The following is an 18,633-nucleotide window of genomic DNA, read 5'->3' as shown; positions in this document are numbered from 1 at the left end:
AAATACACCACTGGTATTACAGCTCGATACGATTAATTGCAATATTAACAATCTCAATTATCTTAATTATAAAAACGGATTAGGTTTTAGTCTAATTACAATGGATGGAAACAAGCTAAGTCATCGTCTGATATCTAATGAAAACTATTAATTATATTCATTAAAGTTATTTAAAGACTAATTAAACTTAGTGAAACGCCGCGGGTAGAAATAGCTGGAACTTAAAACAATAAGTACTTATATAGTTTTAACGAACTGAAATTCCATACAAATGTTAACGTAACGACTTTGCTAGTATTGTGAAAGCGATTTTAAATAATTTAAAAATACGTACATATTTATAAACACATGTTTATAAAAAACGCATAAAATATAAATTAATGTTTGTCGTCGTCAACCCATAACTGTTGCAGTGGTAGATGCGGGTCTCCCTTCGGCTGAAACAGGTTTTAGGCTATAGTCCACTGTATTGGCCAAGGGCGAATTGGTAGAACTCAATCACTTTTGACAACTTTTTTAAAGAACTCTCAGGTAGATTTCAAATCAAATCAAATTATTATTTTTATTCAAAATAGGTTCTTAAACAAAGCACTTTTTAAATGTCAGTACAACTACCACCACTTCACAAGGTGTTTCGTTATGGAGAAGAAGCGGCGAAAGAAACTCCATAACACACATCTTTTAAAAAAAAAATGTTTTATACAATGGCTCTTAACCTAGTGGTAGATGTGGAGCTGGGACCTTCAGATTACACCGTTTATCAGTCAAATAATCACACAACCTATAGTACGCTTTTTTACATACCGTTTGTTTACTGACAAGTATAAACTTTTTTCTGTGATATTCAAAATGTGGTCGGGAATTTTATTGTAGTAGCGAATACCCATGAAAGATCTAGCTACGTTACATAATCTATATTTAGGTATTGATAGTTTATTTCTATTTCTAGTATTAAAGTTATGGTGGTTACTATTTTTTTCAAATATTTTTGTTCCCTAATGACGATTGTTTGAATGCGACACCACGATCACAACTATTTTTGCCTTATAGCGATACAACTGTTGTATCTCGTTTAGAAAGATAAAAGGCATATTTTCTTAAAAATAGCTCAGGGAAAATAACGTATCCATTATCAACGTTATGCGACATTCTCTTCCGGATATATGGGCCATTCCCATTAGGTACTTCTGTAAGATCAGAGCGAGCGCTGTCCTCTTTGGTACTTTTCAACAGATTGTTGAAATTCGAAGAGCTTGAAGTCATATCGCATTACGTTAGGAAATTTCAACTATAAATCTCTGCTGCCTGTCGACGACAGCCACATTACTGTCCATTTCACTACCTGTTGATAGCACCATTCCTCGCAGGAAAATGTGTTCGTAAACGTAATAATAGCTCGTTGCTTTGAAAATGACGCGAAAGAACATACACGTAGGTATGAGTAGCGTCGTCTTTGTAAATACGAAAAATATTAATATGTGGTTCATATTTTTATTTGACTGCACCGATGCTGGATGTATGTATGTAGGTATGTCATTATTTTGATATTGTACAGCTCAAACTGCTTGACGGATTTTAACATATGAGATGTCGTGTAAATATAATAATTAAATATACATATGTATCAAATTATAGCCATACTAATAAACTGCAAAGCAATATACATATATCGTAATATTTTCATGTAACTCTTTTATGTCAACTGTCAATTGAATGCATTATTATTTAAAACAAAAAAACAACTGTGTTAAAAAAAATAACTGAAAAGGGAAAGACAAGTACGTACTACAATAATAAATATTAACAATAAACAATGTTCACAAGGCCTAAATACAAAACGTATTTAAAAATAAATCGTCAAATTTCGCGCTATACATTTTCAGCTAGTGTTAAGCATAGTGCACACAGTGGCGTCGGGCGGCGGGAACCAATTTACCGGCTGACGGATCAAAGACGGGCCGTGATGTGGACAACGCTACGTTCATAGGTGCCATATCTGACTATGAAAAGTGCTCCACAAAATTCTAAGCATGCAAGCTCTAGGCAGAGCTATATGCTCAAAGCAAGTGTTAGAATGATGAATGGAATAAATACGCCAAAGGGAAATTCGCAATATATGGTGTAGATTTTCTTATAAAAAATATATTTTTAAATCTCACCCTGAATGTGTATTTGTGGGGTATGGTTAAAATTTGACCGGTAGGGGACAGTGTTTAGATATTTAGTATAGGTGTGCAATATGAATTTTCTGTACTTGTCTCACACGTACACGTAATGTCGTATCCTGATATATTTAGTACCTACACGCAAAATAAAAAGCAGTCATTTTTAATACTTATAACATAACAGAAGTTAATAATATGAACGAATTAGTTATAATTCGCAATACACATTTTCGCCTCTAAAATTATAATACTATACGTCTACAATTAAATAACTTAGCTCAAAGCTAACGAGGGATAAATAGATAAAAGTCACACATCAAACGAAAATTTCCAACACGAGGTAATCCCTAGGTATTCAGGCCGTTGCAATTAATTCAACAAAGGGTTTTTGATCTTTGTTGTAGATTAACTGTAAAATTGGGATTACCTCACTGGAAGAACAAATGCTTTGATGCTTGTATTTGTTTGCCTGGATTATTATAGGATAACCCGTCGAAGGAATGGAAATTCTTTAATTCTTCAGATAGGGCTGTATGAAAATATGAAAAGGACAAAATTATAGTACTCGGCATTAGTTCTTAAACTATCGAGTGATGTCAGTGGACTCATGTGGACCTACTCAGATTCTGATTCTTAAAATAATGTATCGTAGTAAAAACGATGATACGGAAGGTGGAACCCTTTGTGGTTCGACTCCGCCCCAACTATTTCTACCTAATAACAGCAGTGTTGGGCGCTGCTGTGTTCCGTTTTGAAGGGTGTGGTAAGAGAGACAGACTTTTCCGAGGCATTCCAGCTTAGTCCTCAGGGGTAACGGCGCATCTATGCCCGACCTCAGGTAGGGTAGGAATATCTTATCCTATCTGGGGTTGATTACAGATGTCCATGGGCAGCAGTTGCCACTTACCATCAGGTGGACTGCATGCTCGTCTGCTACTCCTATATTATAATAAAAAAAGATGACAAAAATAATAAAGTACCTATCGGCACGTAAGCATTAATCTCGAAATCTCGATAGGTTTTAGTTACACGGATTATATACAAAAGCTTTGGTAAATGCGTACTAAAATCTGTCAAACTTTCTCTAAAAGTAACAAACATTTATTTGTTAAGGAAACTTCTTGGCTTCAGGCTACATACACACGATGTGAATCGGAGGTAAACCTTACAGCTTCAATCAATTGCAACGTCAATTTCATCGGCTTTTGTACAAAATAAACGATAAAGGATTATATGGTATTTTATAATTATGTGAATGTAAGGGGAAACTAATAGATTAGAGCATAATTGGACTTATTGATAGTCTATAAAAATTATGTCACCAAATAAGTCGACTGAATATTGTAAGTTGCGAAAATACTCAGTTAAATAGGTCGACCGAAATTTTGAAAATCTGAAGCTTGCCTTTTAAAAGTAAAAAACTTCCGTACATAAAAAGGAAAATTATTAAAAAAGACAAACAAAATTATACTGGAAAGCTAATATAAACGTACCATGTTTTTCCCTTTATTAAAGCATCATAAAAATGTGTTGTCCTGAACAAGCACGATCAATCATAAGTCAACAATTTTACTGTAATAAATCTTGACACGTGTAGGGTAGCAATGAAACTGCTACCAGCACTTAGGTGATCCATTTCTGTGTTACAAGAAATATGAAAGTTCACGTCAAAACTATAAACTATTTTGTTACTGTACTTATGGAAATGTAGAGTGCTACCCCTGTTTCCATGGGACCAATAAATTATCAAGACGAAAAGTAACCTCAGCCATTTCATATAAAGTTTGTAGTCACGTCCTTCTTCTAGTTCACACCCTTGAACTAAAAACAAAAGAGTACCTAACGGAAAAAGAATAAATGCTTTGCTATCATGAAAACCGGAAGTTTATAAGCTCGAAAATCTTGGTTATTACGAAGTCATTTATATTTTATTTATATGTATAAAATTCATCCTGAATAAAACATCCAAGATGAAGATAAAAAAGGCAAACGAGTTTATCGGAAAAGCCAGTTCCCAAATAGGATTATAGTGACCGGATGTGAGGGAAGTAAGGAAATAGGCACGGGTATTGAGATGTAAAACATACATTCAGAAACACACTTTGATACCAAAATGGGGGCAGATGTATAAAAATGTCACATAAATCAATATTGTACAACGTTAGTCGGTAGGGGAAACGACTAGAGTAAAAATTAGAATTAGAATATTTTATAGAACACAAGACAGTTACAATATTTTTTCGGAGTGTTTTAAAGGCTAAAAAGTGTTTGCTAAAAAGTAAAACTCAGGGGTACATAAAACAGTATATGGTGTTAACTAACTAAACGGTGGTTATGGTGTCTATAAATAAATTGAGTCCAGAGGCTCAGTCACTAATTGTCTGCTTCATTGAAGGTTCTCAGTTTGTATATAACTATGTCATAACATCTACAACATCATGCAATCGTAGTCGGCTATAAGTTTTAAAAACGCTAATGGTATTAACAAAATGTGTATGAATTATTTATTGAAGTAATTGGATAACTTTAGGTACACATGTAAAATTGAAATGTTTGGTATTTACTCCAATTCCAATTCCATAGAAAGCGAAATCGGGTAGGGCCGTCATCAAGTTTGTATTATTGTTGTACTCGTATGTATTTGGAAGTGGTATTAATAAATTACCATCAAATAATGCATTTAACATGGAAACGGTAATAGTCTAATTTTTCATTTGCGCGGACATTCAGAGTTTGTTCCGTGTAATAAATTTGATCTCTCCCTCGGTTTAATTAAAAATGTGAATTTGAAGTCATTATGACCCTTTGAATATAAATTTAAATTTCTATGATGTAAATTACTTTTTATCACAAAAAATGCTTGCACGCGGTAAGAATTTTAACGATATTTGTCCAGGTATAAATACTAAAATATTCGAAAGCAATATTAGTATGCATACTATTATGTTATTACAATCTTTTTATATGACTTAAGTTTTTTACTCTTAACTATAATATTACAAATGGTATAATTTTGTATAAATAAATAAAAAAAACAGACAAGTGTGTAGGCACTGGTCTACGAACAACGAAATTACATTATAGATAGCACTATCCTGATTAATTTTGTTTTCGTATTTTTTCTACATCATTGTGTAACGCACCTTCCTAATTTGCCTTCCATGACTATGTAAAGTCAATTGTCCTTAATTAAATGGCTGTGACAAACGAACAGATTGAAAGAGCGGAAAAATAAGTTGTTGTTGGTTGCGGAACCCTTAAATAGGCGTTGAAACGTTATACAGTTCACACACAAGCCTCACCAGCAATATTTATACTGGATATAATTTTATAATAAAAATTCTAGATGGATACTATTGTCGCATGACAATATGTAATATATACGCTGTATGAAGCTTATAAAGTATGACAATGTGGAGTGATTCGCAGTTTTATAGTGTTTTTACAGTGTCTGGTATTTTATACTAAACATGCAATATGCGTGATATTGCATGTTAGCTTTTTATGTATGTCTGACACGATGAAATTGACCTTACCAGACCCTGACTAGTTAACCTAATTTTATTTGATCATATCTCTGTAAAATATGTAACAAGATTTTATTTTAATAACATAGATACATATTAACGAAACTACGGAAAAAATGATTAATCTGCCTTATTTTTTGTTAAAATAGGCATCTATTACGTCAGAAAACCTTTAAGTAATTTGAACAATAACATACATTTCAACAATAACAATAAGATATGCGACATTTATCCAGCTCAATTAGAATTTATTACCAGATAATTCAACTAATTCTCACTCCTTTAACTTTGCATAGTCTCTACCAACGCATTCCCACATGCTTCTATCAACTCGAGTGCTTATATAAGCTCTGATCAATCCTCAACTTTCATTAAGCTAGTTCAGAACTTGTTCCTGTAGTTACGACTTGTACCCGCCGGGACAAAGTAAATTATTTCGAATTAGTTCTCAATTATCTTGCATACAGTCCCGAACTACATTGCAGGTGAATTTTGCGTTTGAGAATATTCACTAGAGACTATTAAGCAACGAGTGATTGCATTGGGAAAGCACCAAATCGGAAACGTTAACGTTTGACTGAATTTCGACTACCTGGAACTAGGTTAAGATTTAAACTTTATTTAAGTGTTAAACCATTTGACTGTAAGTGAAATTAAAATCTACGCTAAATTTTATTATGAATATTAAATCAAATGTGAAGAGATGTGTTTTGTCAAACACTCAAACAAATGTCATACAAATATATTAGGCATCTTCATTTCGATGTTACGGATGGAGTTATATTCAAAAACATAACGGAACACAATCAAATTTCCTGTAATCAACTGTCCTTACTGAATTAAACAAGGCAATACATAAGCAGAGCCACGAGCAACTCCGGCTAAAATTCAAAAAGCAAAATTAAAATGAAACCGAATCCGCAATCAATTCCAAAACTAGAGCGATCTGTGTCCCCTAATGCACACGCGTGACATTGGCGTGATAAGCGTGATTGATGGCGTCATGATTGCCGCGCGGCGACACCCCGCATTAGCCTACTTGTTGAGCCTTCCCAATACAAAGTGTAATGCCACTTTTTCCGCACTGTTTTCGGACGGGGTGAAGGAACTTTCTATAGAAAGACTGGCCTACGTCGGGTGGGTTAAAATAGTAGGGATAATGTCCCGTCATAATTAGAGTTACATTCATTCTCTTAATATGACGGGATATTTTAGTGAAATATTGTGAAAAGAATAAAAGTTTCTTCGTAACGTGTCCAACGAATCGGTTCATTTTAGTAAACGAAATAAGAATTCCTTCGTAAAATGTCAATAAATTCGTAGTTATTTTTAAGAAGTATCGCAAATAATCATAATAAGTTTCATTCCCCTGAACAATAGCTACTTACAGTAAATTACCACATCTCATGTTAAGTGCTCGTTTCTTTATTATTATTACAAGTGTATGAAAGCAAGAATTTTTTCGGTCAGCTCCGTTACAATCAGGATCAGATAGTATTTATATAGGCTTAAAGACAAATAAAGAAAACATTTCCTTTGTTTGTTTTCGGTTCTTGGTTTAGTTTATCGATTTCCATATTTGAAATATTGTTTTGTTGTAGAAAGATAATCTCTTTTGCAGTGCAATAGTATTTTATAGGAGACACCATATCATGTAGCAAGACACATCTGACTCATAAGTCTCCTATTAGATGCCAATGGTGTACCTATGCAGCTGTTATGGTGTCGTACAAGGAATTATTTATGAAAAAACTATCACGATCACAGCTCTACTTTTAAACAGACAAGGAAGCAATATTTTATTTTTTGCAGCATAAAGTTAATACTTTCTAAGAATAAAATGTTTGAACCTTTAACTTAAATTATAAACCACCTTAAAGATATTATCTACGAGTATATACCTACCTAATACTCATAATACGTGTCTAAACATGCATATAGCCTTCCGAGTGATGTTCGCATTATGGTTCAAATTAGTGCCGCGATTATCTCGGCTTTTACTGAACCCTGAAACCTTTTTCATAAACTTTTGTGGCAGAATTTGGTAATTTAGATGTAGATAAGTACAGGTTGAGATAATTTTGATGCTACGCGACCCGCGTGGCGGAGCGGTCACCATACCGGTCTGACGCGCAAAGGGTCCCGGGTTCGATAAATGATGATTGATGATGATGATTAGATTTCTGGTTCTGGGTCTGGGTGTTTGTGTATTTGTCTATGTGTGTGTCCATGGCACCCACGACACAGGGAATCCTAGTGTGGGGCTTGTGAGTGTAGAAAGCGTTTTTCAAGATTCTTTACTACGCTGGGCCATCACTATACCGGTTTAACGTGCAGAGGATCCCAGGTTAGATTTCTGGCCAGGCATTAAGACATTTTAAATGAGTTTAGATTTCTGGTCTGGTTGGGTGTCGGTGTACTTTTTGAGAACTTCACTTTGATCTACCACGCATCCTTGTATTAGGTTATGATTGTAGAAGGTGTTATTTATTATTTATTAATAAAAAAAAAAAAAAAAAAAAAACATAAACGTAAAACATCAGCTTCCATATATATACAAAACTTGATAATTTTTAATGAGACTAGAACTAAGGATTTTACATTACATAACATACAATGTTGCATTTCTCTATAACAGTATCTTTATATGTTTTTATTCCGAAGTTCTCACCGGGATATCAGCCTAAGTCAGCTTTAACTAGTGCATCTAATAAATTTCTGAACCTTTTGTGGTTTGACTTCGGCGGCCCCACCACCACACCTATTTCTGCCTCATACTAGCAGTGGTAAACGCTGCTGTGTTCTGGTTTGAAGGGTGTGGTAAGGGACACATAGTTTTCCAAGGCGTTCAAGCTTAGTTCTTATGGGTACCGGCGCATCTGAGGTCGGTCTTAGGCAGGAATATCTAATCCTATCTGGGGTTGATTACAGATGTCTATGGGCGGCAGTAACTACTTACCATCATGTGGACTGCATGCTCGTCTGCTGCATGTATTATAAAAACAATGTGTTAAAAACTATATATAACGTTTTGTTGTTTGTTACAGCCATGATCCGAAGCTGCGTCCTAGTCCTTGCTCTGTGCGGCTTAGCGGCGGTCGGCATGTTGCCAGGCTCCGACGCGCAGGCACTCACGCAATATGATGGTAAGCAGACGATACATGTATAAAATTTTGACCAAATAATAAATTATAGATTTTCTTGTTATATGATATGTAACCCTGTCTGATATTAGATCATATATTCCTTGCGTCTTTTTCCATGAATGTTAAAACAAAATGATAAATAAAATTGATTACGCACATCTAAAACGAATTTAAAAAAAATGTGAGTCTAGCAATCATACTCCGGTCCGAGTGGAAGGTCGTATTTCATACCCTTCGGCGATCATTCGTTCCATTAATAAATCTGCGGTGTCACTAAAATGCGAACAATTTGCAACGGAAAGCTAGTAAAAATAACAAGGTACGTGTCCAAATTTTATAACAGAAAAACAAATACCTGACTGTATTATAAATTCCATGCTACGCCTGCCTAAAATCCTTTTCACGTGCCACCGCGATAGAAACAATTTGAATTTGCAAAAAAAAATGTATTAATTTAATTAAATGTATAGACCAAGTATTTTAATTAAAGTCGGGGTAACGGGTTGAATATTTATTGAGGATATTAATTTTATTGTATGTGTTTGGAAGATTTTTTAGTAAGACGATATAAGTTCAAACTTTTTTGTTTGTTTCATATCATATCAGTATCGTATAGGTAAGTATTGAATCAGTGATCAGTTTCATTATAGGTTTTCTAGAAAAGGCACATTGAAACAGTCACCGTTAAGTAATAAATATTACATCGTATCAGATGTTTAGGCATTTTGAAAAAAAAAATGGACTAACGGTTTGTCTTCAAATCATGTATTTAAGCTTCCGTGAGTTACTAAAACTTTAGACTTATTTGACACTGAGTAAGGGATGTTTTTGATTTATTTTTTGTTCAAGCTATAATTACCGGATAAGGTGACTGAGAGTACCTACTGTTACAATAACTAAGTCTCAGATTTAAAATTTGCTTTTCCTGTAAGCTTATCAAGGATTTCATTAACATTAAAATATACTGATAAATTATATCGTCAAGTTTTAATTTGCAAAAACACGAATACAAATGTATAATGTAAAATACAAATGTATTCTTGTTGGAAACAATAAGATAATTTATGTTTATTAAAGTGGTTTTAACTTTCTCCGCAGCTGTATTCACAGCCGAAGAGAAACATCTCGAGATTAGCTAAGATTTATAATATTCGTATTATCAGAATAATTTGATGTATAAAGATGCCTAAAATTCTGTAAAAAAAACAAAATCCATTATCTACATAGAATTGAAAATTAGATCAACATATTTTTGTCATTAACGTGTTCAGTGGTAAGTTATCTCAACAACAACCCATTATCGTCCCACTGCTGGGCACGGGTCTCCTCTCATAATGAGAAGAATTACACCACGGTCCACCGAGTTGGCCACTGACTTCGCATCGCACCTTTGAGATTTTTTTATATATCTCTCAGGTATGCAGGTTTCCTCACGATGTTTTCCTTCACCGTTTAAGCAAGTGATAATTACTTTCTAATACGCACATCATTTTGAAAAATCAGAGGTGGTTTGAGCCTCGGTCCCCTAGATCTAGAGGCAGGGTTTTAAGGCCATTTACGTGAGACACGGCCAGACTCACTGGGGGTTTTGATTGTAATGTGAAGTACAGATCTGTATTTTTTTTCGAAATCCCGAAGTAAACCCATATTCATACCTAATCATAAATTTATATTGAATTAACAGAAAGACAAATCTCGACATCTTGACGTCTTAATCAAATACAGTAATAGTAATTGCAAATAGAATATCCGAATTGTTGAACAAATCAAATTAATCAATGATTCCGTAATAATTTTATTCAGGAGAGCTGATGAGACACATTGAGAATTTGCATATTTCATTGTACAAAAGCAATATCTACAGTTACAATGAAAACGCCGCTAACAATTTTCAAATTGTACAATACAATGTTAACTCTATTCAAATCTATGTAATTTGATTGACTAAAAGCCCACTGTAATTGACGTCATAATATTATTTGAAATAATAAGAGTTTCATTTTGCCATCTTAAGTTATTTTTATAGCGTCGACTGAATTTCCACCCACTTGTTCGTCTTTCGTGATATTTCATTTAATAAGTCTTTTGTTATAAGCATACTAAAGGTGAAATAAGGCCATTATACTTTTTTAGACTTTCCCTATAACCATTTCATCAATTACTCATACGTATGTACAATTGTGTAGGTATGTGTATTTAATATAGGTGTAATAAAAATGATCGTAGAGTAAATTTTATAAAATCTGCTAAAATTTTGCTAAAAGCATTTTTGGCAACCAGGCTTGGGGCGGTTACCAAAATAATTGGTGTTAAAAATTACCTCTATTGATTCCCATACCCATTAGTGTACAATTTCCTTTTTTAATTTGAATATATTTAAAGTAATACTAACACTAAATTCAATTGAAATGTGATTTCAAATAAATTAGAGCATTATAAAGAACGCTTTAATCGTCTTGTTGAAATCGTCAGGAGATTGCAACAAGACGATTAAAGCGCAGACGCAGACGCAGACGATAAAATTCGCATTTTTATGTAAGAACAGTATAGGTACACGGATTGAAATCTTACTTGGTTTATAATCCTGCGCCAGCCATATATAAAACTTTTATAGTTTATGTTAGGGTTAGGACCACACACCTTTGAGATATTTTTAACAGCTCTCAGACATTATCTATGTAGCAGCTACCTATAACGGACTTTCTATACAATCTTGGTAATTCAAATATTATCGTATAAAAATGATAGACTTATTTTTTGGGTAAGAGATCATTATAACACCGTGGTCTGTAAATTAAACCATGACATAACTGTATAAATGATTAAGTTGTTTCCAAAATAGACATACCTAATTTTTAACATTGGCCGAAAATAGCAACCAATATTGAAACTGATATTGTTCCTAACTTTAAGAAAAACCGTTTTTACCCGACTGCCAAGGAAGGGTTATGTTTTTCGCGCGTATCTTGTATGTTTGTCTTTCTTTATTTGATCCGATCTAACAAACGGCTGGATGAATTTCAACAGTGAAAGTGTCATTATATTTGTCTCAACGACCCGAGTGTCCTTAGATAGGTGTTAGTAAAAAAAAAATCAAAATGGCGGATTTTTGGCGCGAAATAGTAAGACATTTAAAAAAAAAAGTTAACCGAACCTATCGAGTAGGGTATCAAATGAAAGGAAATTAAACGGAGATTATAAAAACATATTTGTATATATATAAAACATATAGTAAGGTGACTGACTGACTGACTAACTAAATGACTTTTTCATTTTTCAGAAATCAACGTACAGCCTAAACCAAGGACCTTACAGTTCTGAAATTTTGCACACAGGTTCTCTATATAGCTTGAATAAGTACTAAGAAAGGCCTTTTGGAAATTCTACCCTTAAGAGGGTAAAATAGGGGAAAACAGTTTTTTTGAAATCCTTTAATTTTGAAGCAACTACTATAAAAAATTGTATTTGGCTTTCTGGATAGGAACAAGGACGCACTTATTTATCCCCCTTCGAAAAATCAACCCCGTAGAGGGTAAAATAAGGGTTAAATTTAATGTAAGTTAAGTTCATTTGAACAATCGTCAATTTTGAAGCAAACACTATGACATGTTGTATCAGGCTTTTTGGATAAAAATAATGAAATGCTACCTCTAACGAGGTAAAATAATGACCGAAACTTTGATTTACTGAAGTTATATATTTTATAGACCGTAAATGGTGAATTTTTTCGCAAAATAGTAACACGTTTTAAAAAAAGTTAACCAAACCTAACGAGTAGGGTGTCAAAATAAAGGAAATTAAGAGGAGATTACATATACATTATATAATATATCTTACTCGTATATATAAAATTCTCGTGTTAGTTACCGTACTCCTCCGAAACGGCTCCACCGATTTTCACCAAATTTTATATACATATTTAGTAGGTCTGAGAATCGGCCACTATCTTTTTTTTTTACACCTAAGTGATAAGGGTGTTTCATCCTTAACATTTTTTTTATTTATATGGCAACACAACGTTTGCCGGGCCAGCTAGTACATATATACTCGTATATACACATCGAGATGACTGTCTGACTAAATGAGAGAGTTGCTGTGCCAGAGATCAACGCAAAGGGAAACCGCTGAACTTAAGCGTGCTGGAATTTTACACATAGGTTCTTTATATAGCGTAAATGAACACTACGAGGATAAAATAGGATAATATTGTTTGAACATCTTTTGTTTTTGAAGCAGACACCTACTATGAAACTTTGTATTTGGCTTTCTCGATAAAAATAATGAAATGCCTATTTCACTGCTTTTGGAAATTCTACTTCAGCCTTTTTGGTGCAGTCGGGTTTTTGATTTTTTTAATTAATTACTTGTTTATAAAATCATGACAATAAATATTGCTGGGAACAAGACTTTAAACGATCCAATAAGACAGTAGAAAATCAATTAGTTATGACATAAATATGTATGAAAATATCGTTGAAATCGTGTTTTTTTTTATTCAAAACGAGAGTAGAGCAGACTTCTTCGCTTACGCAGAACGTCTTCAGGCTTTGCGGTATGGGCGACGAGAAGATGTTACGAAGCTTCCCGAATGCTTCCCAGCCCAACTGGATCCTCCTATCGGTTTCCCTCTCAAAGTTGTTTTCACCTAACTGCATGATCTGCCCGAGGTAAACTTATTCTTGAACAACTTCGAGAGTCATGCCCTCAACGGCAACTGGGCTAGGAACAACATGTTTATTGAACGTTTGTTCATTGTTCGTTTTGTCCCAGTTCATTCCCAGCCCCACCCGTCGGGAGGCACCATTTAGGCTGTTCAGCATTTCCTGCAGCTCCTGCAGCGACTCTGCCATAATGACAATATCATCGACAAAACGCAAGTGCGAGATGTATTCTCCGTCTGAACGTATGCCCCGTCCATGCCATTCCAATACCTTGAAGACATCCTCCATTGCAGCAGTGAACAGTTTCGGGGACAGTATATCCCCCTGTCTCACGCCTCTGCTTAATTGGTTCGTATCGTATTGTAATATCGACTATGTATTCTACTATATTATGGTAAAGGTATGAAACATCTAATTTATCAAACGTTAATTACGATAGATCCTGGTCAAACGCGCACAGTTTAATTTACATGTTAATAAGCTACGTCTTATGGTACACTAATCATATGCATACATTTAGGTTAAATCAGTTTCATATATGATACCGGTCACTAAACACGATTACGAATGTACATGCCGAGTTAGAAAGTTCCTATGAGAATTAATTAACGCATCCATGACTTATCTTGTGCATCATTGGACACCTATTATATTATTATATTATACACCGTTATACTGTTTGAGCTAAAATCGAGAAGATTTTAATGTAAGAACTCTGTATCTACTCATTATTAATACCGCCCATACATGATTTATACCCAATGACAAGAAAAAACAGAAAAATACGTACTAGCTGTAAGTCCCCAGACGGTTGTAAAGTACTTTCCGTGTCCATTTATTGGGAAAAAGTTATTTTGCCAGCACAAACTGAGAAAAAGAATCGTGTAAGATAACACGTGTAATATTAAAAGACCATTAAATAATAATATTTTATACAAACGTAACCTTTCGCATTGTTCACTTTTTTTCTAATAGTAGGTATTCTTAATGAATTATGTCAGTGAATGAGAAAAAGAGATTAAGTACATAAAATTCAAAGAACTATGAATATACATAAATATTCTTTAATACTACATTGGCTGTCACTAAAGTTTCACACTAAATCAAGCTGTTAAAATCAGTTAAGAAACAATGTGACATTTTTGTGCGAACTTTTGTTGCCTTTCCGTATTGTTTCACAAATATAATGACGAATCAATAAGGAAAATTCTTCTTTAAACATGATTTAATTAAATGGGAAAAATGTGTCATATTTATTTTTAGAAAAGTATAACGTTCCACCCAGGTTCACAAATTTTCGTTATATTTCAAGTTAGAACCAATCACACGGAGATTAGATTTTGCAAAGTGACATAGTTCAGATAACCGACGTGGTAGGAAGGTCCTGGAATGATGACTACGTTTGATGAGGACAGCGGATAACCGCTGGATTCAGACGGCTCAAGATCGGTCGGAGTGTCCTAGATTAGGTGAGGTCTTTGTCCAGCAGTGGAATTTGGCTGATGGAAATACAGTGACATGAGATTTATTTATATGTATAACGTCGCAGTCGAATCTATGTAATACCTACATGTGATTTTTTATGTACAAACGATGTCATACGTAAATTATAATATTAAGCGACTTTTTATTATTTTTGGAATCAGTATGTCCACTCCGACCGTGCCCCGTCAAGCGTATTGTAATTGTATTGGCTGATGTCGCAAAATACATGGCTATAATCCCATCAGAAATGGGCCAAAATAATTTATTTCATGCCCGAGCCAAGCATTAATGTGCCAGAATGATTTTTGTAATAATGATATACTCGTTGCTTTTCTACAAAATGAGTATGTTTGCCAAAATGTTTTAGTAAGTTTGTATTTACTTAGTTATTAGAACAAATAGGATAGTATAGGTATAGGTTTCAAATTGATAAGGATAGCGTAACATAATATTAGAATATATTGTGACAATGATTTCTAACTAATAAAATATCTCATCGTATTAAGATTTATTTAAACAATTAGTAACCCTATGCTGATATACATCGTAAATCTTATTCATCAATTCGTCGAATTTCAAATTCATGTTGCGGTTTGAATAGATGAATTAAAGGTGAATCTTTGAATACAGCTAAATTAAACCTCATGTATCCATGAATAGCGACGGATTAAAGGTGACCAAACGAACCTACGTTAGTTGAAAGAAACCAGGTTTGTTACCGAAGTAGTGACGTAAAAACTACCACATGGATCGGTTAGATGAATTCATATTGATTGGAGAGTCTATCGATAAACTGGCAACAGAGGGTTGATTACAGATGTCCACGGGTGGGTTATAATCATTTATATTAGAAACAGGTGACCTGCGTGCTAGTTTTCTGCTACTATTAAATATACCAAAATGCTTTCTTTTTCAGGTAAATAGTCACTAAATAAGAAAAGGAATTTTATTTTCAAATTGAAATTTAATAAGGAGACATACTTGTACTATCTTATAAATATTTCCAATTTACGGGCTTATTTATGACTAGTTTTGTTCCTACCTTCGCTTGCTCGGTAATTTTATTGTGCCACGGTTGCCGTTGTCACATATGTATTATCATATAAATAAATAGAAATTGTAGAATTTTCTGTAATATCACTGCATCTTTTCAACGTTTCCAAGTATTAGAACGATGTTTTTTTTATAAAGATAAGATACTTTTCAATCTTATATCTGACTAAATTGTGTTCCAACTTAGCTCTTATACTTTTCAAGCGTGCTATTACACATTATTTGCATTATTTGCGACTAAACTGATCCATCCATCCGTGTTTTAATGCCTTTCTATAGGTAAATCACGAAGCGTTGTATACCGATGTTGACCTACCTTATTTACAAATAAGTACATTTGTTGTTTGAGTTTTTGATCACAATAAGGCAATAGTTGTACCTCCGCATGTTTACGAATCTCTACCACATTGCTTACATGTTATTTGTTATATGTATGCCATACTTAACCAATCGTTTGTCCACAGCACCAGTGGGTGTGGAAAACGCCAACGGCTGGGACTCTCTGGGCGGGGTGTACGCGCTGCTGGCCCAGCACGACGCGCTGGGCGGGCACGCGCTGGCACGCAAGTCCGTGCGCTCCCCGTCTCGCCGTCTGCGCTTCGGCCGCCGCTCTGACCCTGACATGCCTCCTCAGGCGCCGGTAACTTATTGATTACTACCATTAACATTTGTACCCAGTATAGTCACAAACTTCTAATCCGCTCTGAAGTTGTTGCGCAGGTGTAGTCAGAGAGCCAATGCGGTCGAACACAACTACAAGCATATACGAGTACACCGTAGCAACAGTAAGGGCACCGGGTCCCGCGCTGTCTTCGTCCCGTTAATATTTACAAATTGCTGTTGCGATGCAACTCATTTCTATAATCAGAGCGGACTAGAAGTTTGGCGCAGACTCTACCATTAACATTTGTACCCAGTACCACGATAACGATTTAAAAATGCTAGGCGGAATATACGCGTGTCTGGTGCTGCATGATGTGCTTGGCGGGCACACGCTGGCATACAAATCCGTGTACTCACCGGCTCATTTACATTTTTTTTTTTCTAACAAGTTTTTGTTTGTTTAAGTACCTACATAGCATTACAAGAAGTACACTAGTGGTATGGATTACAAACTAACATGTTAAAGGTGCAGGGTTGAGATCCCTGGCTCTTTTTGATTTTCGAACTTAGAAAAGAATATGAACTGAACTCTGTGTATCAATACAATAGCGGAATTAAGCCTTTTTACTAAATTAAAATATTGCTAGGTATCAGGTATATCGACTAAGTTATACATAGCTTAACAGATTATAAAATACAAAAATGTGGCGCTTAACTATTTTTTTGAACTCTCACAAAGGTCGAACCGAAATTCAAAATACGACCTAAAATTTTCGCACACCTATCCACATTTTTCTCGCAACCGCAAAGTCCTTTTTGTTTGAATATTAAGTACTTTCAGTGGATAATGTACGATAAAGCTCGCACAAAAGTGGATAATGTTACCACAGTTCGCGTTTACAGCTATCTACACGAATATGAGACCATTGTTTGCCCCATTTACCCAAACCGAGGCAGTAAACAGGATCTCCTATTATTGCGATAGGATTTCTTTTCGCAATTCTGCAATTGTCAAGTTCGTTTAAGCTTTACTGCGCGCTTAAATGATTTCTAGGCTCGTGGCTCTACACGTGATTTTACTGTTGTATGGAATCTTATAATATATTCGGATACATACAGAAAGGCACGCACACTAAAATCCAAATCCATTGCAAATATTTTATATCTAATTTTATTACTTACTTTTTCTGATCTAAATGGAACACAGTACCAAGCGTTTCATAGTGACCATTGACCAACGTACAGAGACAAAAGTCAAATGTACATGTGTGTATACAGTGACCTTCAGTTCTGATGCAGTCCGCTAGGGACGCTGATTGGAAATATATGGGCAAATACGTAAACAAATACAAAAGCAGTCATTTTTGTAAAAACGTAAAAACTCATACAAAGGGTACTGTATCTACTGTCAGTATACGCATGCTATACCTTAATTTTATTTATGAAACATGATCCTGACAGCAATTAATTTACTCGTAATATACCAGTTCAAGTATCAAAAAGCACTTTGTGTTCATTATATCGCAACATGGGGAACATGCCCCCACATGATTTTCTTTTGCTAAGCCACTGAACTTGATAATTCGCTTCTTAGATCTGATGTTACTTGATGTTCATCCCCTGATTCGATTATAATATTTGCCTGTACTCAACATTATAATTAAATATTTAATCTATAAATACACGATATTACGTTACTAATTAATTAAGTGTATTAATATAACAAGGTTTAAATTACGTGACTATTCATAAGTATACGTTGGAAATATTAGGGCGTCTAGACTAATAGTTCGCTTCAATAAACATTATGGGTTTATTTAATTTCATATTTTAATTTTGGTAAGACAACAACTGAGTAAATATTTGAAATATTTAGTCGTACTTAAATAATGTACAGGTTGCGAATTAATAATTTTGTAATCGGTTATCCAGTTTTGAGGGATATTTGTGAAACTTTTTTGTTGGTATTAAGATATAAAGTTTTCGACCGTAA

General features: G+C 34.4%; 1 protein-coding gene across 1 annotated transcript in view; it reads left to right on the top strand.

Moving 5' to 3' along the window:
* sNPF (short neuropeptide F precursor) overlaps window positions 1-18,633 on the top strand; it is a 52,931-nt gene that overhangs the window by 31,296 nt on the left and 3,002 nt on the right. Inside the window, exons 2-3 of the mRNA XM_073083533.1 lie at window positions 8,740-8,838; window positions 16,502-16,677. Of these exons, the coding sequence (XP_072939634.1) occupies window positions 8,742-8,838; window positions 16,502-16,677 (273 nt within the window). The 5' untranslated portion in view covers window positions 8,740-8,741. The remainder of the gene's footprint in view (window positions 1-8,739; window positions 8,839-16,501; window positions 16,678-18,633) is intronic.

Source organism: Epargyreus clarus, unplaced genomic scaffold (genome assembly GCF_041222505.1).
Source record: "Epargyreus clarus isolate Ecla_fem2 unplaced genomic scaffold, WU_Ecla_fem_2.2 ptg000019l, whole genome shotgun sequence".
In the NCBI taxonomy this organism is placed as follows: Eukaryota; Metazoa; Arthropoda; class Insecta; order Lepidoptera; family Hesperiidae; genus Epargyreus; species Epargyreus clarus.
This window is presented reverse-complemented; position numbering and strand designations above follow the sequence as displayed.